Here is a 23,129-nt window from a genome sequence, read left to right on the forward strand (position 1 = left end):
TGACAAATATCATAATTGACAACTATTTACATTGATCAGTGGCATTACTACCAGCACTGCAGGGTGTGCAGCCGTACTGGGGTCCAGGGAGATGGAGGTCCAACAGCAGAGGTGGACTGGCCATCGGGAGAATTGGGAAAGCAGGGCTGTGATACGCCAAAGTAGCCCATGATATACAGAAGGGGACAATGAAACAAAACCACTGCCCTTAATTTTGTAATAGTATTTAATAGAATTTACATTCAAAATACTTTTTTTTGGGTGGATTAACATGGATGCAATATTGTCAGCAACCATATTCCCAAATGACTTTAACCGCATATTTACGCATCAGTAAATCAACCAGTTGCCTAAATGGTCAACATCACATTGGACCATTTAGATGCATGAAAGCCAAAGCCATAATTCAAATTTTTTATTATACACGTGAGCAACAGACTTATCTTTGCTTGGTTACAAAGCTCAGCCTCTTCAAAACACACATTAAATAGAAAATGTAACTGAAAGTTGACACAGCATGAGTAGACCTACATGGATTGCTGTAATTGACACTTCATAATATCATCATTGTGGCAGCTGTAATTGTAATCTGGATTATTCAATTGTGCAGTCCTACTAAATAGCCTTGCTAACATGTCCACGTGAATGGACAGTTGATGTGGGAAGAAAAAGGTGGTTCACTGCCTAAAAACTTCCAGCTACACTTTGAAATTAAGCGCAAAGACAAGCAATTTGTAATAAACAATTTTATTGAAAACTTGAGCCAGAAGAGAAAAGCATGAACTGCCTCCCCCTGAGCACAATTAATTTAATCCTCCTCTTCATCATCACCACCTCCAGCACCACCCTGGGCCTTCTTGGCGTTCTTTCTCTTGACACGGCCAGGGCGACCGCCACCGTATGGAGAGCGCAGAGAGAAGTCAATGTGCTTCTGGCTGTCCAGCCTCACCACAAAAGAGGGGATGTTCACAACCTGTTTGCGCACCCTACAAGAATGAGAATAGAAGGATAAATGTGTCAATGTGCTTAAAAGGTTATTCAAGACTTGAAGAACTGATGTTGCAAAAACTCTTAATGCCTCATTGACGAGGAATTCATGACACCACTGACAATCTGACAGTTTTTAGTTAAATCATCGGCCTAAGGAGAGTGCAGCAACACCACAGTCAATTTAAAAGCTCAGCCAAAGTACCCGTGTGCATTACCTGTTGAGACTCGGTTTCGTGCATAAAGCACCCCAGTCGTCATGGGAAGCTTTGGGTTTTGAGCTTTTGTTACAGGCAAAGGTATACGGTTTAATCACCGAATTGACCTTGCGGAAATATTTCATTCCCACACACCGGGAGGACTTTACACATGGTCAGCTAATAAAACAGGAAGAGAACCTCAATAGACAAACACCCAGACAATCAGGGTATTTACCATACAACTGTGTGTATGGTAAAAATAACTTACTGTTAAACATCCTGTGCACTCTCAGCATCTTACCGGATGTGCCTCTGACGGATGAGCACACGGGCATGGTGGATGCTCTTGGCCAGGCCCAGCTTGAATACTTGAGTCTGCAGCCTCCTTTCCAAGAAGTCTTCCACTTTCAAGCCCAGAATGTAATCTAGCTTCATTTTGCCCTCATCCAGCACTCCAATACGCACCAGCCGCCTGAGCAAGGCGTTACCTAGTAGACAAAATTGAAATGTAAAAGAGGAAATGAAGATGCTAATCCACTGGAGGCATTACAAAAGTTTTGTAATAGGCAGTTAAATGGCCTCATTCACGAGGAATTCATGGCAACACTGACAATCTGAGTTAAAAATTATTTAATCATCAGCCACTGTCAAGTACAAATTAAGAGCCATTTTCAAATAATTGTTCACCTTCAAAGAGACGCCTAGCATCCTTCTCATCTAGAGTGAGCAGCTCTCTGGCAGCCTTGCGGATCTTGGCCAGAGTGAACTTCACCCGCCAGACCTCTCTCTTATTCCTGAGGCCATACTCGCCTGATTCGCAAACAAAAGAAAACAGGATTAAATCGCGATTGAATCACAATAAAGAAAACAATCGATTTGCATAGATATGGTCCTTACCAATAAGTTTCAACTCCTGGTCGAGACGTGACTTCTCGAAGGGACGTCTGGGGGTGACGTATGTCTTACTACAAACCCAAGTCCTGGCAACGGGCATGGCGACTTATTCACGCCTGAAAATTAAGATACATCTTTACTACATCAAGTGTACACCATGTTTTAATACACTAGGGCGGTATCAAATCACCTTTTCCGGCGGAGCAAAAATCTTATTTAACAAGCTACTTCAACTGGTGTCGCTACAGTCGTAAAAAAAACATTGTAAACAACATACGTTTGAATATAAAAAATATTCCAGGTCATAATATAATACTGATAGTGTTCGTTGTGGGGATTAAATTAACATTACAAGGTGCATGAAATGTCACATTATAACTAGGCCTGCACGCTGCTTGTGAGACCACGTTGCATCACAACGCGCTATAAACTCGTTTCTCCACATTATAAAACAGACTGATAAGTTTCTAGACGTCTAAAACAATTTCTTATTATTTCATGTGTTCATTAAGACTTCAGTACGATGCCTAAACGCACCAACTGTGAACAAAATGTTAGTGAAATAAACAGCAGCACTCCGCCATTACCTGTCAGCGACTGACTCGCAAGCAAAGAGAACACGCAAGTGGCCTTCCCGGAAATATATACGTCCCCTCTAAACTCCATTTCCCACAAAACCTGCCGTCCATTGCGAAATAGTTTTTTTCCTTTAAAATTACGAGTTACCAGGTGGTTGGTTCCCCCTAATGGATAAAAGCAGTTCAGTTCGTCATTTGTACCGTATGCGAGGGTTTGAAAGTTCTCTCCATGGTGTCTGGTTTATGTCTTAACGCTAACAAATGTGAATTGTTACCGGTGAAAAAAATGCACGTTAAACTCTATAAACCTATGTGATATTCATGTTAAGAATCAAGTCACCTACATTGTTATTAAAATCTGTAAAGATTAGAAAGAACGTGCTAATCAAAATTGTTTGCTCAATTCTAAAATGTATTGAAAAAAGTTAAATGAATGGTTAATGAGGAATCTATCAGTATGGTCGAGAACTTATCTCTAAATCTGAAAGGCTATCAAGATTAGTGCACGCAATCTCTAGATGTCCTCCCTCAAGTGTTAAAAATGTGGACTCCAAGCTTTTTAATTTTATATGGAGAAATATCCAAGAAAAGGGAGACCTAAATGCTTGGACTACCAGGCATCAAATATAATTGTTTAAGATAAATGGACACGAACTATCAAAAATAAATAAATAAATAAATAAAATAAAAAATATGTGGAATATTTCCCCAAATTTAATCTTTCAGCAGGTTGGTGGACTAGAGTTTTTATTGAAATGCAACTTTGATGTTTGGAAACTACCAGTGAAATTTGCAACCTTTCATAAACAGATATGTGTCTGACCCTAACCTACAAACAAAAATGTTTACCTCATAAATATACAGTTTGGAATAATAGGGATATAAAGTATATTAAATAAACAGTTTTTTCTGAAGGATTGGTTTGAAAATGACATTATATGGGTTGAACAGTTAGTTAATGGGGATGGATTTTTTTATCTTATTCAGAGTTTTTGGACCGTTTTGGTAATTCCATCAGTCGCAAGGAGTTTGACGTTTAAATCATCAATATACCCTGTTCAAAGATTATATTTTCAAAAGATGTAAATTTGAAATGAATGATAAATGTGCATACTGTAAAGATGAACCAGAAACAATATCCCATCTGTTTTGGAATTGCCACCATGTTAAGTTTTTTCGGAATGATGTCTCTCAGTTTATGTGTAGATAAAACAAATTATGCTCTCTCCCTTAATGAAAACAACGTGTTACCTATTTTTCACCACTGTAACAAAGATGTCAACATTTCTTTTATAGCAAATGTCTTAATTTTTTTTATGGAAAATTCTTTAAACCCAACTTTAATTCATTTCTGATAGAATTGCAATGTTATCATAAGATGGTAAAGTTATGTAAAGCGCAATGATGTGTTAAATCTTTTATTTATAACTTTACAGATGAATGACTTTTGTCTTTTAAAATCCCTGTTTTCATAAAAAAGGTACATTCATTAAAATGTTTGTGATGAAGCTCATATCCATTTATATATACAGACAAAACAGACAAAAAGGTATGTACCATACATTTATATACAGTAAATATATATATATATATATATATATATATATATATATATATATATATATATATATATATATATATATATATTTAAGTTTATTAAAGGTATGAATACAGACCCTTGCCCTGAGCAATAGAGCATTATTTACTTTGTTTCAATCTCTCCTATAGGGAAGACTAGGGGAATTTCTAAAAACTAGGGGAGTTACTTTGATCTGTACATGTTTTTTTTTCTCCCTGATCACATTTGTTACCCATGATCTATTGTTAAATTAGTTTATTCTGAGAAGGAAGCACATTTTAGACAAGAATGATGGCTTAAGTGACTAGATTGCTTTCAAGAGTGGATTTGTCATATTTTTAGAAAAATACTTTTATGTTGTAGGCCCTACTGAATTTTCATGTGTGCAGTGACTTATATAATCTGTGGCTCTACGTTTTTAACTTTTAATGAAGCTCACACTTGTTACTAGTATATATTTTAATGAGATATTATGAGAAACAGCTGTATCAATAAAAAAACATACTCAACTATCAATTATTTCAAAGGATTTTAAAATATTTACAAAAACTGGGTACACAGTTCAGACTAAATTCTATATTAATGCATTAATATGTCCTATTGAATTTCTATTAGTGATACCAGTACAACTCAAGGAGGAATGGACTATTTATAAAAGAAGGTAACACAACACTGAGCATGTGTTTCTGTCTATCAAATATACCCACTGACAGACTCACATCACACACACACATGCTGTCCCCCCCAGAGATCTGTTTTAGTACTGATCTCTTCTGCCGTTCATAAGACAGACTAACTTGGCACTCTGAAGTTTTGGAGAGGGTCTTATTTTTGCCTTTTTTAAATTCTTGTCATTTTGTTCATCAGCCGGAAGTTTTGACGGCACTCATCAAAGCAACTTCTCTTCCTTTCTTTTTTCATACCCCTGGATCTTTTTCTACCTTCACTTGGATGCTAAACTTTCCCAGTCTGATTTTTACTTTCTTGATTCAGAGAGCTATCCTTCCCTTTTTTCTTCCCCCTGCACTCCTCTTTGTCTCCCATTTTTCTGTCCTTTTCTCTGGCTATGCACCATGTTGTCCTCCCCTACTGTGATCCTTCAGCCCTACGGACTCCCTGTTTACCCCCAGACAGCTACCTGCTACCCCAGCATAGTACAGGTAACCATGTCCCTTTCTTTTTCTGTCTTTCTCTCAGTCTCTTCCTCTCCGTCTTTAATTCTCTGAAATACTTTGGGTATATGCACATACATACATGCATATTTGTATCACAGAGAATAAAAAAATAAAATTATATATATATATATATATATATGTGTGTGTGTGTGTGTGTGTGTGTGTGTGTGTGTGTGTGTGTGTCTGCATAAGAAACATTTTGCAAACATTTTATTATTTAAATGGGCATGTTGTGCAGATTGAGCTATTTCCTTGTGAAATTTCAGTCTCATGTCTGGTTATGGGGAAATGTTGGATAACTCATCCTGTCACTAGCCACCATAATGCTTCTGTATGTACTAAATGGTTGTCCTCCAATGGGTCAGAAGAGAGGACATCTAATGTGTTTCACACTGTCAAGGAAGAACACTGTGTCCTGCTGTTAGTTATATTTGTCCCTGCGAGGTTAGCCTCCTGAAAACAGGTTCAGTGTGTGTATATAATTGTGTGTTTGTGTGTGACAGATAGAAAATACTGGGACAGCTGATAAACTGTGTGCGCATGCACTTTCTCTATGTCACACTCACTGTATTTTTAGTCTGTTCCTCTCACTACAAATTCCCCCACACATAAACAGAGATTACAGACATAGAAATAGAGTCTTGCCTCTCGACTTTATCAAAAGTGATAGACAGTGACAGATTACTATGTCATTTATGGAGCAGGACATAAAACAAAGAATTGCAGGTGATTTTTAGGCACATTTTAGACCTCTCTTAGTTGTTTATGTGATATTAGTTAATTTTAGTGCATGGTTAGGACATGGCTAGGCCCATTTTTACTGTGTGAGAAAAATAGTGTGATATAAAGATAACACACTAGCAAATTAAATAATTGGCTTTTATATTATCATTGAACAAAAGTCAAAATATATGATTTAAAAAGTAAAATATCACAAATATAATTATTTCATAATTACAGTGTATATTTTTTTCTTATAATCTTATTTTGATTATTAATGTTTGTATGTAAACCTGAAGAGAAAATATTTCAATAATATTCAAATGTATTTGTATAACACTTTCACAATAAATATTGTTTTAAAGCAGCTCTACTGAGAATATGGCCTTACAAGCAGGCAGAAGGTTCAAGAAATATTTCACTTTTTCGCAAACCTGTCTAAAAACCTATCAAATGTATGGCTGTCAATAGAATAAAATGATCATGATTAATCTCATGATTTCCGACCAGTCTTTAGAAAGCAGAATGAAATAGTAATAATGTAAAAATTGTTAATATAAAACTTTTTTTTTGTTTTTGTTTTGTTAATATAAAACTTTTTTTTTGTTGTTGTTTTTTGTGCATTTTTACACTTATATTTTATTTTCCACAGACCCCCAGATCCTCTTGCAGCTCCCAGGGGGTCCTCAAACCCTAGTCTGAAAATCCCTGGTATAGACTGTGTGTGTGTGTGTGTGTGTCAGCTGTCAGATCAGGCACCTGGCATCCTGGTTCTGACCTTTAACCCCAAACTTGACAGCTGAAGAAGTTGTGTGTGTGTGTGTGTGTATGAGTGGGAAGTAATCTTGTATCAGTCAATGTGCCTGACAAAGTTTTGATATTGTATCTACTCACTGTAAAAAGATTAGGATATTAAAGAGGCGTTATTTAAATACTTGGACAGGAAGGCAAACATTAAGCATATATTTGGGGAGACATGAAGGGAAACAGAACAGGTCAGTAATTTACAACAAATATTTGTGTTCAGATCTCGCTAGCTAGACCTTGCATACACTAGTGGACTGTGTTTTAACCAGTATATCATATTTAAATATTCTCTTTATCATTATACCAGATCATGCCATTGATTCAGTTACTCATTCTGTTGACCAACCAACACTTAGTTACTCTTTCTTTTGTACCAGTTTTTTTCTTTTTTACTTTGGGTTTACTTTGGGTCTCAAAACCTAGACAAATGTGTCAAGTTGCTCCTGTGCGATTAAAAAAAAAGTGACTGAAAGTAAGCTGTCGTGTTCTTGTGAATGGTGGTACAGACCTAACAGTAGTTTTGGTGTTAAATCACAATGCTGAATAGTGGCTTTTATGAGAAACAGGCCCTTCTGTAACATGATATGTTTTTTTCTGTTGATGGAATTTAAATGGAATGGTGATACAGTATTTAATCAGAGCTGTTTCTATCTCATTGTAGAAGTTTATGAGTTACTCTCCTTTCTCTGCTAGCGGAACAGCTGATAAAGAGTGAAAACATAGGAAGAGATGTGTATGTGTATGTATGTATGTGTATGTGAGACAGGGTAAGGAGGTTATTTCTTTATGCTGTCAGACACAATAATAAAACTTAAACATTTCATTTCAGCTCCAGATATATCACAGAAAGCTTTAACACCATAAAGATGAACAAAAACTCCAATGTAGCTATCAACGTAATTTAACAGCACAAAAGGGTAGTAGTTAGTGTTTAAGTGGAAACTGTAAATGGGTAGATGACTGACAAGAGCAAAGAACACAGCTGGTGTAAAGACCCCCTTGAGACCAGTTTGGTGCTCTGTGATTGGTGGGTGTTAGGGATTTATGGTGGAGTGGGCGGGTGAAAACCTTGCATTAAAGCATGCATCAGTTGTTGGTGAGTTTTGGGCTGCCTGCAGAATGCATTGAAGAGGTGATACTTCTCATTTATACACTTCTTTCATACATTGTGTCTTTCAATCTGTCTGTTAAGATATTTATGTCATGTCTGTCTTGGTTTAGCTGTCTTTCTGTGTTTATGATCTGTGGTTTGGTGTACAGCACTGTTCTGCAAACAAAGCAGTTCCAGTGTGTTGTTTTCTTTATTCTAATAGGTAAATTCAGGACTGGATTATTTATCAACAAATGTTGTATGAAAATGTATATGAAAGCAGGGGTGTAACTCGAAGGAGGGCAGGGTGGGCAGTCACCCTATAGGGCCGGGGTGAGAGGGGGCCTGCAACGGAAACCAAAAAATGATAGCGGGTCCGAGGTGTGATTAAAAATGACCAAGATGAGATAAAATCGCATATATGTATAATTGTCCAACATCAACAATGAGCTCAGATAAATAACCTACAATCCCTTATCTGTAATTTATATATAGTTCTTGAAACATAAAATAAACAAGCATTTAAGTTTTGTTCAACCCTAAATAAAGGATCTCGACTGTCTAATTACAATTAGTAAAGTAATTAACAACAGTTTACATGGAGACTAACATTATTGTTAGTAAACTGTGCATCTCTGTTTCATTATAGGGTGCCGCTGCCCAAGAGGCGGGGCCAGGCAATGGTGACCCCTCACTTCCTCAGGTCTATGCCCCACCCCCTTCATTTCCTCCACCTGGACAAGCCCAACCCACACCTGCTGCCAGGCTGCCACCCCTTGATTTCAACCCCGCTCATCCCAGCTCAGAATATTCAGATCATCATCAGTTGAGAGTCTACCAGGGCTCTCAACATGATGGGACGCAGTCTATAACTACTAATAACACGGTAAGAAAACATGATCGATTACTTCATCAATAAATTTACTGGATTCAGATGATAGTGGACCATCATGGGTCAAGACAGTTTGGTGATAAAGGTCTTTTGAAGTTTTAGAAAATAATATAATCTTAAAGATACTGTTCACCCAAAAATGGAAATTATTCCAGCATTGACTCACCCTCATGTCGTTCCAAAGCCGCATGACTTTCTTTGTTTCCGTGGAAACAAAGTCACTGCCCTGAGTCACCACTGACACTCATTGCATTGTTTTTCCATAATCCTTTTTGTGTTTCACTGAGGAGAGAAAGTCAGACTGCTTTATGGCATTAAATGGCCCCATAATGGAGTTTGAAATATTATCATTTTAGACATGGAAACACTGTTCCACTTCTCTCATCATTAATTTGATTTGTATATAATAGGAATTATCCTGGAAGCCGATTCCAATTTTAGCAAATTATAGCCTGAATCATAACATCAGTATATGTATAGGCTGATGATATATAATGTCAAGCTTTGGGCCTCTGGGATCTCATGGCTGGGCTATAAATATCTGTATATTCTTTACATGTCCCTTCTTTCCTTGCCCATATATGGCAGTTGAACTGGCCCAGGCACCACATAGATGAATGTTTAAGTTTGTGATGGAGGTAAAACCAGTTCAAATTTCCCTTATTGTTCTTTCTCTTCGGCACTCTAGCTTAGATTTCTTTATGTAGAATTATCAGTTTGAAGCTTTAGTCTAAATGTTGTTTCTATAAAAGTGTACTAGTGATGTATTTATATGAATTGTAGAATTGTATGTGCTCGGGAACTAATTTATTACATCATACAGTACATTTACTTTGGAGATTATTCACATTCATCATCCACTTTTTTCCCCTTTTAATATATGTACTATCCTGAAATATTACTTATATTGTCATCTGTATCTTGAGGAGGGCATTTTAGCTATTGGACCCATGCCCAGATTTATGTTTTTAAATGCTTTTAGTGTGTCATCAAAGAGACATAGGTGGTTGTTGTGTGTTTGTTTATATTATTATTTTTAAATATATACTGTATATATATATATATATATATATATATATATATATATATATATATATATATATATATATATATATATATATATATATATATATATCATGTTTTTTTTTTAAATACAGAATAATACTTTACAGTAAGTAACAGCAGAGTACTTGTGCTGAGGGTATTGTGTAAACAATACAGAGTCGTATTTACTATCATCTATTTTAAATACATTTGTGTTTTAAACAGGCTCAAACAATGAGTTCTCATTTTCCTCTGTCACACCATGTTACTGAAGTGTTTCTCTTGTGGCCACATTGCTTATATCACTAGAGAGCACCAGAGTAACAAGGTCCAGATATTCGGACTATGAGACGCCGCCATAGAGGGAGGGGTCGAGGGGGGGAATCAGACGGGATGACCCCTCCCCCCTCAACTATGTTTCCCAGGTCCAGTCAGACAAGCACTCTGCATCGTGACGTGATATCATCACATACAGTACTTTCCCCCCATCACACCCTCCCAACATCTTTCACTGAATTACCCCTCCCTGGCCTGTGCCTCTGGATGAATGTGATGATGATAATGTTTAAACAGTTTTTTTTTTCTGTGTGACACCTGCTGTCGTAGGCATTACAGCTAGCAATAAGCCCGGCCAAGCACAGAGTTAACCATAACCATGAGTTGTTTGCGTGTGTGAGTGTGTGTCTGTGTGTGTGTGTGTGTGTGTGTGTGTGTGTGTAAAGCTCTCTATGTGTGTTTCTATCCGTGTCTCTTACTTCCTTATTAATACACATTTCTGTTCTGCAATCTTGGTTGAATGTTGCCAAGTGTTGTATTGGAAAAAAGTGACCTTTAAAAGTTATACGTCAAAATCCATAAGCTGCCTAAATCCCCCCTTGTTGCATTTTTATCATTCACTTTCTGTTTTGGGGTTCACTCGGTTCCTTCTCTTTCCATCAGTAAAGGTGCATTCAGTTATTTTTTCCTCATTAAAAAAGTTTTACCCCTAAAGAAATATATTGTGATTTTGAGAAATATGTATGAAATGATGAGCACTAACATGAGATAAAGTCATATCAGTAGCCTTAAAAAAACTGTTTTAATCTACATGGAGAGGGTCCCCTCATGAGATCACATGACCAGGCAAATACTGCTTGCTTAATCTCAGTAACTGCCCTGTTATTGGACACTTTAACTAAATTAAATGAATCATGGCTGACTGTGAATAGTGAATTTCTACAATGGCAGTGGTAACTAAAATTAGTGTAGTAACCACAAAGGAATAAAACGTTAGAGAAGTGTACATACCTTTCTGTTAGGTATACTAATTGTTTCTCTTTTTGTGCTTACTTTTAAGTGTTTTTGTTGGGGGGGGGCGGCACGGGTCATTCTTTCTGTTTTTTGTACAATGCAAGGATTACTTCTAAAGGAGCAAAAGGCTATTACTGTAGAAAGAAAAGGTTCAATAGAGATGCAATGGCCCCAAAAATTATCTGGACACTTTTGGATATAGTCACACTTAAAAATGTCTGAATGACTTTGTATTAAAAAGCCTCAATGGCATCTACAAACAAAGGATGCTAGACCATTTCTCACGACTAACTTCAGATTTCTGAGGTATTTTTGCAATGATTTTTTCCCCAACTGATGTCAAGGTGATTTTTAGTGGCTGTATGAAGTCAGTTCCTATACAGTAGGTGCCAAGGCAAAGTAACCACAGGTGTAGTTCATCACATTACCTTTGGACATGTTCCAAGATTGACAACCAAAAAGTGTCCAAATAGATTTAGTCAGAATTGTATTCAGTATACAGTATCTATTGTTTTATAATTTGAAACCTAGCAAACATGTATTTATGCAATATTTATTGAACATATGCCACTTGCTTTGATATTTGTTACATGATGCTAAGATATTCACATGTAAGTGTGGCTGAAGTGTCCAAACACATTTTGGGGTCATTGTATACATTGACTCTATTTAGACTCTTGGATTTTTTTATGATGGTACAACGCAATGAGAGTATGGTGTTAATTTTTTTCTATATTATCCTTTCTTACATTTAAATAATTTCATTATCATTGCCAAGTGTTGACTCTTTGCAGTCTAAAGTGTACGATAAACAAAATTAAAGCTCTTAAAGGAAGGAAACTTGATGAACCGAGTGCACCCCCTATTTCCTCTGCTCAGATTAGAGCTGTTCTGTTGCCCTTGGCCCTTTACTGGATGAGTTAAAGCAGTATGCAAGCTTCGAAATGGCCATTTTGCCTTACTGCTTCAACATCTTCTGTCATCATAACATAGATATTCAACATATCTCTCTGTACTTTTTTTTCTCTCAAGCCATGGCTCATTATAATTACCATTTTTATCATCTGCATAACATTTTTGTCCACTGCTTTGGGATTTACTTCACTTGTTTAGCCCTGCCCTCACATGTCCTGTTTTTTCCCCAAAAATATTTTTTTGGCCTTTTTCACTGTTTTCCCTACCATTTTCATTAATTTTATGTCATGCTATGCCCTGCTACTCTTTTGTTTTTCGCCTTTCCCTCTTTTTCTCTTTCTGAACATTTTTAATGTATGTTTTTGACTCCTTATTCCATTGTTTTATGGCGTTTGTTGAGATAGGCTGTGCAGTTGCAGACATACAAAATGGCATCTTGATGCATTGTGGGATAGTGGATGTGTTGAGTTTCAAGCACAAATACTCCTATGTATTGACCTGCACGGGGGCATTTTTTTCACAGTAATCTAAAATCAGTGCAATAGGAAATGCTGTGTATCCATGCATTAAAAATGATTGTGATTTTTCACATATGCGGTACTCAGAAAGTTACAAGATATTGAGTAATGCTGCTTTGTAATCTTTAATTTCTCTTAGCCACTGATTTATTGACTTCACATAAGTAAAACTGATTATGCTTTATGTTCAACGCAAATTGTGTTTTTTATTTATTTATTTATTTTTTTTTTCAATTTCTAACAGGCATGTACTTGTTAGACAGCTCACTAAAATGGAAACTTAATCACATTTCCTCACAATTGCTTGAGAGGAATCACTGGATGAGGAATGCTCATTTGCGTTTTGTTGTGGTCACTTTATAAAAACTGTTGTTCTTCCAATACAATAGATTATTGATTAAGTAGTTGCAATATGTTTAAGAAGAAACTTTACAACAAGGACTAGTTTATGTTAACATATTTAGTTATTAATGTACTAAAGTCCTCTTTTTCTCTCACTTCTTCCTCACACTTTCTACTTTTGTTTCTTTCCTCTGCTTCCATTATCTCCTTCTACCACAACATATTCTCCCTTCCCTGTCTGTCATTCCTTTTTCATGCACAGGACAATTCTTTGGCTCCAGTAACGTCTGACCCTCAGACTCTTAGTGTTTCTGTGGCAACTGGGAGCGGGACAGGGAGTGGAAGTGAGGAGGAGGGGGCTGGTAAGGCCCAACCCAAAAGACTCCACGTGTCCAACATCCCTTTCAGGTTTCGTGACCCAGACCTGAGGCAAATGTTTGGGGTAAGAGAATTCATATTTGTCCCAAATGTAATACATTTCTCAACTGGGTTATTTTGGAATTTAAAGGACAAGTATGTAATTTTTTTCAATGGTATAATTCCCAAAAACCATAAACACTGCAGCTTTGTGGTGCGTTTAAAGGATTGCTCTGTTTGTTTGAGCACCCCAGCCAGCACAGCATAGCAGCACTGGCTCAGATACTGTCAGTTTGGGGCAGGACCATCTTTTTTTCTGACCATTGGAAGACAGAGGCTGTGTTCAGAAAACCATTTTGAAAACCATTATTATTTTGTAATTCCGTTTGTTGCCACTAGAGGCAAAGAATTTACACAACTTCAGCAAAAGACATAGGCCTACTCTTACATGACAGCTCTAATATGGATGACATCTGTTTAAATATATATTTTTTCACTTCTCAGCAATTTGGCAAGATTCTAGATGTGGAGATCATCTTTAATGAGAGAGGATCCAAGGTGATTATGTTTCTAACAGTCCATGAGTTTGGTCAGTCTCTCTCTCTCTAAGATGTAAGTTTTAATTTTAGACTGTTTCCTTTCTTTAGGGTTTTGGGTTTGTGACGTTCGAGAGTGCAATAGAAGCAGACAGAGCGAGAGAGAAGCTCAATGGTACGATCGTTGAGGGAAGGAAGATTGAGGTATGAGAATGATATGTTTCTTTATTTGAGAGAAGGGCCTGATTTTACTGTCTCATGCACAACAAAATTACTCTCCTTCTCAGGTGAACAACGCCACAGCGAGGGTGGTGACGAAGAAGCCCCAGACACCTTTAGTGAATGGTAAGCTTCATGACATTGTCCCAAAAAGTCATTTGTATTTTCTTGATACCCCAAAATGAAAAGATTTCTGCTTAAACTGTGTGTCACTCTTTTTGCACTTCAAATGTTCCTAACTAATTCAGCTCCTTCACCTGTATGTATGTTTGTGCAGCTGCTGGGTGGAAGATCAATCCAGTAATGGGAGCGATGTATGCTCCTGAACTTTATACAGGTATGTGTATTTTATCCTTGGCTTTTAATGCTCGTAATGTTCTAAAAGTTTGGGAAGAGCATGTTCGTCTAATATTGTCATGTTCATCTAATCCTGTGAATCACAACACAAGGCTGTTTAAACAGCTGCTTACCTCACTGCTGTGACAATTCCCCAACAACATCTCTATTTCTATTCATTTCTATTATGTGTTATAGGGATAGTTGACCATAAAATGAAAATTCTGACATTATTTACTCACCCACACAAAAGGGGATGTTAGTCTCATTCACTATTCACTTTCATAGCTTCTTTTTCTATACAATGAAAGTGAATTGTGACTGAGGCTGACTCTGCCTAACATCTCCATTTGTGCTCCACAAAAGAAAGAAAAAAAGTAATATGTGTTTGGATCAACATGTGGGTTAGTAAACCATGACAGAATGTTTTATTTTTCGGTGAACTATGCCCTTTACATTATAGTCTTCATTACATAATAGTCCAGGTGTTATTTAGAGCCTTCCATCATGGACAGCAAGCCAAATATGTTTACCTTTATCTCACTCAAGGAATGTGAACATGTGAATTAGATTTTGCTTTGTGAGAATTTGTTGTCCAGCCCAAACCAATATTCACATTTTCGGTTTAATAGTTGCCAGCTTTCCTTATCCTGTGCCCACGCCAACCTTGGCCTACAGAGGCTCCGCCCTCCGTGGCCGTGGTCGAGCAGTCTACAATACCATCCGGTCAGCAGCAGCAGCCACACCAGCTGCAGTACCAGCCTATCCAGGGTCAGTCTCTCTCTCTCTCTCTCTCTCTCTCTCTCTCACTGGCCATCTTATCACTGATCTTATCACATTAATTTAAAAGTATGGACAATTTTTGTTGGACTAATTTAGTTGTTATTTTCATTTTCTTGCAGGGTGGTATATCAGGATGGATTGTACAGTGCTGAGGTTTATGTAAGTTTACCACCCACTGTATTTACACGATTAGATTTCACAAAATAAAAGCCTTTCACAGTATGTCTCTTACCACAGTATACATTGTAAAAAAAAAAAAATGTCAGGTAATCTTAAAAAAATTTGCTTCATGTGGTAACATCTAAATTAACTGGTGTTATTCTATTAAAAAATGTTACTTCATCTAAATTTACTTGGCCAATTAGTTTTCACCAGCAAAAGTAATTTTTCAGGCTTAGATCACTGACTGATCATGCTGACTCATGTATATCGACGGCGAAGGTAGAGGGTTTCTAGACAAGAGATAATCATTGTCTTGAAGGAAGAAATTCTGAGGAAATGGTGTTTGTGCACCTGTTTTTATAGTGGACTGTTTCGCGCCAAAACAGGCGGGGCTCAAACACCATAGCCAATATTAGAATATTGGCGTTACTGTAGAGAGGTTTCAACTAGGTTGTGTAAGAAGGCACTCCCCATATGTGTAACTACGCAATGTCAAGTGTACTGAGTTGTAAGGGAACTGATGTATCCATTACAGATTATGACTTTTTTCAGTGTATACTGTAACTGTGGCGTGGGTTGGTGGTTAAAGATCTGGACTGGTAGCCAAAATCATACAGTATTTTCAAACCACAGGAGGGATGGTTTATTACCACAGTAACTACTGCTGTGCTCTTGAGAAAGGCACTTAGCCCCAGGATGCTCCTTGGGGACTGTCCTGTTGTAAAATGTATTGCAAAGTGAAAGTGTTTGCTAAATGAAGTACAATGTAATGCTCTATGGTACTCCTTTGGTCTTTAGGGAGGATATCCAGCCACATATCGAGTGGCCCAGTCCGCCTCTGCTGCTGCTGCAGCCACATACAGTGATGGGTAAGAACTGAACCAAAACCGGAAACAGAATTGCCTGTAGTAAAGGGCTGATTTACCCCAAAATGAAAATACTGTCAACATTTACTTTCCCTCATGTCATTCTAAACCTGTATCTAACTTTCTCTCTTCAGTGGAACACAAATGGAAATCATAGGCAGAATGTTAGGGATTGACAGCCTGAATCACCATTCAATTTCATAGTATGGACAAAAAATGCAAAGAAAGTGTATAGTTAATGAGGCTGTCTGTCATTCCCTAACATTGTACTCAAAATGTTTTGTTCCATGGAAGAAAGAAAGTCATATAGGTTAAGAACAACATGAGTGTGAGTAAATGATGACAGAATTTTCATTTTTGGGTAAACTTTCCATTTAAAGGAATAGTTCACCCCAAAATTTAAATTCTCTTATCATTTACTCACCCTTATGCAATCCCAGATGTGTATGACTTTCTTTCATCTGCTGAACTCAAATGAAGATTTTTAGAAGAATTTCTCAGCTCTTTTCATCCAGACAATGCAAAGGAATAGGTGATAAAATTTTGAAGCTCCAAAAATGTTCTATAAATTCTCCTCCCTGCTCTTTTTGTGTTTTTGGTGAATCACATTCTTCATGCATATCACCCCCTACTGGGCAGGGAGAAGACTTTATAGCAAAAATGGACTTAAATATTGATCTGTTTCTCACCCACACCTATCATGTTAATTCTGAAAATATGGATTAAACCACTGAAGTCATATGGATTACTTTTATGATGTCTTTATGTGCATTTTGGAGCTTAAAAATTTTGGCACCCATTCACTTGCATTGTATGAACCTAGAGAGCTGAAATATTCTTCTTAATTCATAATTTGTGTTCTGCAGAAGGAAAGTCATACACATCTGGGATGGCATGAGGGTGAGTAAATGATGGGAGAGTTTTCATTTACACAGTGAATATGCCAAATAATAGTGATTTTTATTACTTTGAATGAAGTGAGATAGTATGAATAATTGACTTATTTATATGCTTATTTGGTGTTTTCTATTTGTTAAGATATGGGAGAGTCTACACCACAGCAACAGACCCCTACCATCATTCAGTGGGACCCACCACAACTTATGGAGTTGGAACAATGGTAGGTTACAGTGTAATAGCTGAAAAATAACATTACCTAATCTATAGCAGTCCTATACTGTATTGTTTTTCTGCACTGCGTGTATGGTCAGTTATAGGTAAAAACATTTTCTTGACTGGCCTGGTATGATAGAATGTCTGATTTTTTTCTGTTTGTTTCCAATCAGGCAAGTTTGTACCGTGGAGGCTACAACCGCTTTACTCCGTACTGAACTGAAGTTCACTAAGTTTACTACTGTGTGACTGCAATTCACTTCCTTTGTGATTGTCTGTTCCTGACAATGACGAGACTTCTGAGGAACTGTTTGACTTTGAGATTGTATATTGTAAATAATGCAGCTGACACTTTGCTATTTATTGGGAAAAGATGAATCCAGCCTGAAAACCTTAGGAATTATATTTATGGACGTTTATTCTTTTCTGAATGCAAGGAAACAGGTTTTATCCCAACCCTCCACCCCCACAAAAATGGGAGAATACAATAGTTCACACACCTGCTTAAGAGGTGTAGTGTCTAGCTGATGATGATGTTATTATTGTCTATGTATTGATATTATTAAAGGGATAGTTCACCCGAAAATGAAAATTCTGTCATTGTTTACTCACTCCAATGACTTTCTTTCTTCTTATGTAACCCAACAGATTTACAGGCAGATGTTAGTCCGGTTGTAAGGCCACAGTCACCATCCATTTTCATTGTATGGACAAAAGATGCAAATAAAGTGAATGGTTATTGAGGCTTTAAGTCCCCAATATACAGCCAGATATCTCCTTTTGCACCCTATGGAAGAAAGAAAGTAAAAAGTGTTTGGAACAGCATGAGAGTGCATAAATTATGCAGTGTTGTCATTTTTGGGTGAACTATTCCTTTAATGGTCCAGTTATAGAGTTATGATAGGCAGGTGGTAGATGATTACATAATACAAACTGATTACAAAATAGTGTAATTTTGTATTTTATTTATATTTTTAGTACAAAATCTGGGTTGAAAAATTATATATAATATGTCCACAGACATATTTTATCTGGAACTGTCCCCAGAGTGAAAAATGCAGACCACTGAACCTGTATAGTATTTACACTGGTGGCCAAAAGTTTGGAATAATGTACAGATTTTGCTCTTATGGAAAGAAATTGGTACTTTTATTCACCAAAGTGGCATTCAACTGATCACAATTTATAGTCAGGACATTAATAACATGAAAAATGATTATTACAATTTGAAAAGAATGTTCAAAACTTCTTAAAACTACTTCAAAGAGTTCTCATCAAAACAATCCTCCACTTGCAGCAATGACAGCTTTGCAGATCCTTGGCATTCTAGCTGTCAGTTTGTCCAGATACTCAGGTGACATTTCACCCCACGCTTCCTGTAGCACTTGCCATAGATGTGGCTGTCTTGTCGGGCACTTCTCACGCACTTTACAGTCTAGCTGATCCCACAAAAGCTCAATGGGGTTAAGATCCATAACATTCTTTTCCAATTATCTGTTGTCCAATGTCTATGTTTCTTTGCCCACTCTAACCTTTTAATTTTGCTTTTCTGTTTCAAAAGTTGCTATTTCTTTGCAATTCTTCCCATAAGGCCTGCACTCCTGAGTCTTCTCTTTACTGTTGTACATGAAACTGGTGTTGAGCAGGTAGAATTCAATGAAACTGTCAGCTGAGGACATGTGAGGCATCTATTTCTCAAACTACAGACTCTGATGTACTTATATGCTTGTTTAGTTGTACATCTGGCCTTCCACATCTCTTTCTGTTCTTGTTAGAGTCAGTTGTCCTTTGAAGACTGTAGTGTACACCTTTGTATGAAATCTTCAGTTTTTTGGCAATTTCAAGCATTGTATAGCCTTCATTCCTCAAAACAATGATTGACCGATGAGTAGAGAAAGCTGTTTCTTTTTTTGCCATTTTTTTTTTTACCTAATATTGAGACATGCCAGTCTATTGCATACTGTGGCAACTCAAAAACAAACACAAAGACAATGTTAAGCTTCATTTAACGAACCAAATAGCTTTCAGCTGTGTTTGATATAATGGCAAGTGATTTTCTAGTACCAAATTAAAAATTTAGCATGATTTTTCAAGGATAAGGTGTTGGAGTGATGGCTGCTAGAAATGGGGCCTGTCTAGATTTGATCAAAAATGACTTTTTTCAAATAGTGATGGTGCTGTTTTTTACATCAGTAATGTCTTGACTACACTTTATGATCAGTGAATGCCACTTTGGTGAAATAAAGTACCAATTTCCTTCTGAAACAGCAAAATCTGTACATTATTTCAAACTTTTGGCCACCAGTGTATAGGTCTGGGTTTGTGTTGGTGTTTGTGTTGGAGTGGATTTTGAGTGTGTGTGATTTGAAAGCTATCAAAAGCAATACTGTGAGATACAGCAGTGGCACTGGTGTTGGTGATTTGTTATCTCCCAATCTACCTCTGAACTAAATATCTCTTTATTCTAATCTTCTGCAAACCTCTCACATTTTTCCTGTGCAGCAATTTCTATATCTTCTTTATGAATGGCTTGCTTGCATGTTTTATTTATTTATTTTTTATTATTATTTTTTTTAACAAAAATCTTTGGTGCTTTTCTGTCTAACTTCCCTGTTTCTTTCTTCTTTCATTTCCTGTCAAATCTTGTTGTATGGTCCATTTGCCTTGCTCTTTTCTCTGTTCCTTTTATGCTGTGCTTCAAATGCTGATTTTGCTCCAGTAATAAAACCAAATTTTTATCTTTCATTTTTAATCTTCTTTTTAGTTATCACTTACTCTTTTTTCTTATAATTTGGTGTACTTTACTTCCCTTTACCATCTGCTTTCAAAGACTTTCTTCTTTCTAGCTATTTAAAGGCTTGTCCTGTATGAAATTGCAGTTAATAGTGACTTTCTATCAAAATTCCTGTAGAACTTTCAATCAGGGGAATCAGCCTTAAATGTATTAAAGGGAATTCTTAAAGAATTCTTAATGAGACATTATTGATTTTTAATAAAAATGATCATCAGAGTTATTTAATAAGTTATTTGATATTTAATTATAAGATCAAAGTGATTATAGACAGATATCAGACTTATACAGTGCATTTACGACTACTGTAGGTAATTTTGGATTCAAAATGTTTTTCTGATTCATAAATGTGTTTTATTTTGCAGAATATATAAAGTATTTTAGTGAACTATACTATAGAACTGTTTCTGTGTAGTTTTATTGCTCTTTTCTTTCTTTTGTTTTTTTCTATCTATAATTTTTTCTTTCTCAGGACTTTCTGTCACTCTTTCATTCCTTCCTTCTTTTGGCCTTCTTTCCATTTCCTTTATTTTTTTTCTCCAAAAGTCTGTCTATCTTTCCTTCTTTCTTTCTTTCTTTCTTTCTTTTCATCCTTTGTCTGTCTTTGAACCTTCCTTCCATTTTTTTTCTTTCTTTCTGCCTGCATTCATTGATTGTTTTTCTTTTATATCTTTCACCCTTATTTAGGCCATTCTTCACTTTGTAAGATATTTCTGCCTCTTCAGTGTTTCTCCTTTGGCTTTGCTATCTCTTATTATGCTTAAAGGGCTTATTATTCTTTAATTTTTCTAACGATTTTGCCCTATTCATTCTATCTCCTGTCAGCTTCTATTCATCACTCTTTTCCTTCTCACTGTTTTCTTTTGTTTTTGTAAAACTACTAACTCTATGCTGCCTGCCAAGTTTTTTTTTTAACTTACTTAATATTTTTCTCGCTCTCTCTCTCTCTCTCTCTCTCTCTCTCTCTCTCTCTCTCTCTCTCTTTCTCAAGAGATTCCTCCAGACAGTCTGAAGTTATTTTTTATAAGCCTCATATGCGCCTTTACAGGACCCTGGTGTCATTGCTGCATCACCTCTGCAATGCTTTTTCTTTCTTTTTTCAACTCACTAAGCTACACTATGGCTTAATTGTACATTAAAACAGTTTAAGTTTAAGATTTGTCTAGTCATAGAGCAGAAACAGAATATTAAACATGTGTTTAAATAAAAAAAAAAATGTTTAAACATATTTTTTTCCTGTCAATTTAAAATATTGAGGTGATCAGTTATTATATATTATATTCCTGTATGCCTATCTGGAATTCCTCAATAGTGCTTAACATACCAATAATGTGTATTTGACATTTTGTGATTCATTATATGTTTACTTTAACTTCATAAATGTGTGTATCTCAGGACAGCTCATTCTTCAGCAATGTTGCATCAACACACACCAACCTATTACAGTAAGTGACAATCATCTGAGTTGATTTCAAATTATTGAGTTTCATGAAACCTACATTTACAGAAAGATATCGGGCTGTTCTCAAATTACAAACACTGTAGTTCCTTCAGGGCGTGAACGAAACCTGCAGCCTGTGCCTCTATAATTTGACTGTCAACATGAGAAGAATGTGTCAGATGTTTTTTTGACAAGGGATCTCGGAATTAATCTGTAAATCGTTTATTCCGTTGTGACGAGGAGGAGGGTGGGGCCGGGCTGTGAGTGTTCACGGTCGGCCCCCAGTCATGCTAATCAGTGGAGGAGAGAGATAGAGCCAAGCTGGATGCGGCAGTTCGGGAGAGAGAGAGAGCCACACGCAGCTGACATGTGTGTTTATTTTTGTGTCTTTTTAAGTTTTCATTAAACATTATTTTGACTGTTCAGTTGATTTCCCGCCTCCTCCTTGCCCATTTTAAACCCTGTTACATTGGTGCCGAACCCAGGAAGGAGGAGGGATGTGCTGTCATAGAGTCCTCGCCAATGCCGTCCACCCAAAGGAGCAGCCACGGCCGTCCGCCGGGGGACGGAGGAGTCATTGCAGGCCGCCTGGACGCGGAGGAACGGCCACCGTCCGCGAGGGGTGGAGGGGCTCTCTACCAGCCACCAGAACGCGGAGGGGCGTTCTATCTGTCAGGGGTCGGTGGATTCGCTCCGGTCCACCTGGGGAGGAGAGGCTGTAGTCTGCCAGAGGGTGGAGGAGTGGTCGAGGAACAGGCAACGACGTGTCTGGGAACCCTTTTTTTTTTTTTTTTAAATGTTTTATTGAACATAAACAAAATATACATTTATAATGACATTCGTAAGTGTAAAAAAAAAAAAAAAGAACAGTAAAGCAAGGCACACAAATACATTGAAAAAATAAAATAAAAATAAAAATAAATAAATAATGTACAAAGAGGGGTCTTTTCATTCATCTTCCAGTAAACCGAAGTCTCTTATCATCCTAACAAGTTTGCAGGCCTGTTTACTCTTCATTCATTTTAGTGATGGAAAATAGCTACAAAGAAGATCACTTCTAAATACAGAGAAATAAGGTTTTGTCTTCATACACTTAAATTTATGGATAAAGAATTTACCCAGAATCAACATTACGTTAATGAAAAATTAAATTTTTTTGTCATCCAACAACATTCCAAATACAACATGGTTTCTAGAAAAAGAAGGCAGTGACTGGACCTTTGTGTCCAACCAATAAGACATATCTTCCCAGAAAATATTTGAGTGCATACAATAAAAGAAAAGATGATCAATTATCTCTGTCAATTTGACAAAAAATACAAATGTTGTGGTCAAAGTTATATATATTTTAAGTCTTAAAAATTCACTTGAAGTATATATACCATTAAATATTTTAAAATGATTTTCCTTTGCTTTAGGAGCCACTGGAAAACTAACATACTGGATTGTATATACATCACGTCATGCCGGGAGTTCCCCGGATGCGGTGTTGAG

General features: G+C 36.7%; 2 protein-coding genes across 3 annotated transcripts; one reads left to right on the plus strand and one right to left on the minus strand.

Annotated features, from left to right (window-relative positions):
• Nucleotides 1-731: 731 nt before the first annotated feature.
• LOC127452838 (40S ribosomal protein S9) lies at nt 732-2,714 on the minus strand. Its single transcript, XM_051718621.1, has 5 exons — nt 2,669-2,714; nt 2,085-2,197; nt 1,875-1,997; nt 1,489-1,675; nt 732-986 (listed from the first exon to the last, which is right to left on the minus strand). The coding sequence occupies exons 2-5, from the start codon at nt 2,179-2,181 to the stop codon at nt 809-811; spliced, it is 585 nt and encodes a 194-aa protein (XP_051574581.1). The 5' UTR covers nt 2,182-2,197; nt 2,669-2,714; the 3' UTR covers nt 732-808.
• Nucleotides 2,715-4,987: 2,273 nt separating this feature from the next.
• Nucleotides 4,988-20,148, plus strand: LOC127452827 (RNA binding protein fox-1 homolog 1-like). 2 transcript variants are annotated; one of them, XM_051718597.1, is made up of 12 exons: nt 4,988-5,398; nt 8,680-8,916; nt 13,294-13,473; nt 13,893-13,946; nt 14,036-14,128; nt 14,212-14,269; nt 14,421-14,480; nt 15,112-15,250; nt 15,382-15,421; nt 16,223-16,293; nt 17,329-17,410; nt 17,577-20,148. In XM_051718597.1, the coding sequence occupies exons 1-12, from the start codon at nt 5,312-5,314 to the stop codon at nt 17,619-17,621; spliced, it is 1,146 nt and encodes a 381-aa protein (XP_051574557.1). In that variant the 5' UTR covers nt 4,988-5,311; the 3' UTR covers nt 17,622-20,148. The 2 variants fall into 2 exon arrangements, with proteins under 2 accessions (XP_051574557.1, XP_051574558.1); XM_051718598.1 differs by lacking the exon at nt 4,988-5,398 and adding an exon at nt 8,059-8,072.
• The last annotated feature ends 2,981 nt before the right edge of the window (nt 20,149-23,129 follow it).

The sequence above is a fragment of the Myxocyprinus asiaticus genome, chromosome 15 (assembly GCF_019703515.2).
Source record: "Myxocyprinus asiaticus isolate MX2 ecotype Aquarium Trade chromosome 15, UBuf_Myxa_2, whole genome shotgun sequence".
NCBI lineage: Eukaryota > Metazoa > Chordata > Actinopteri > Cypriniformes > Catostomidae > Myxocyprinus > Myxocyprinus asiaticus.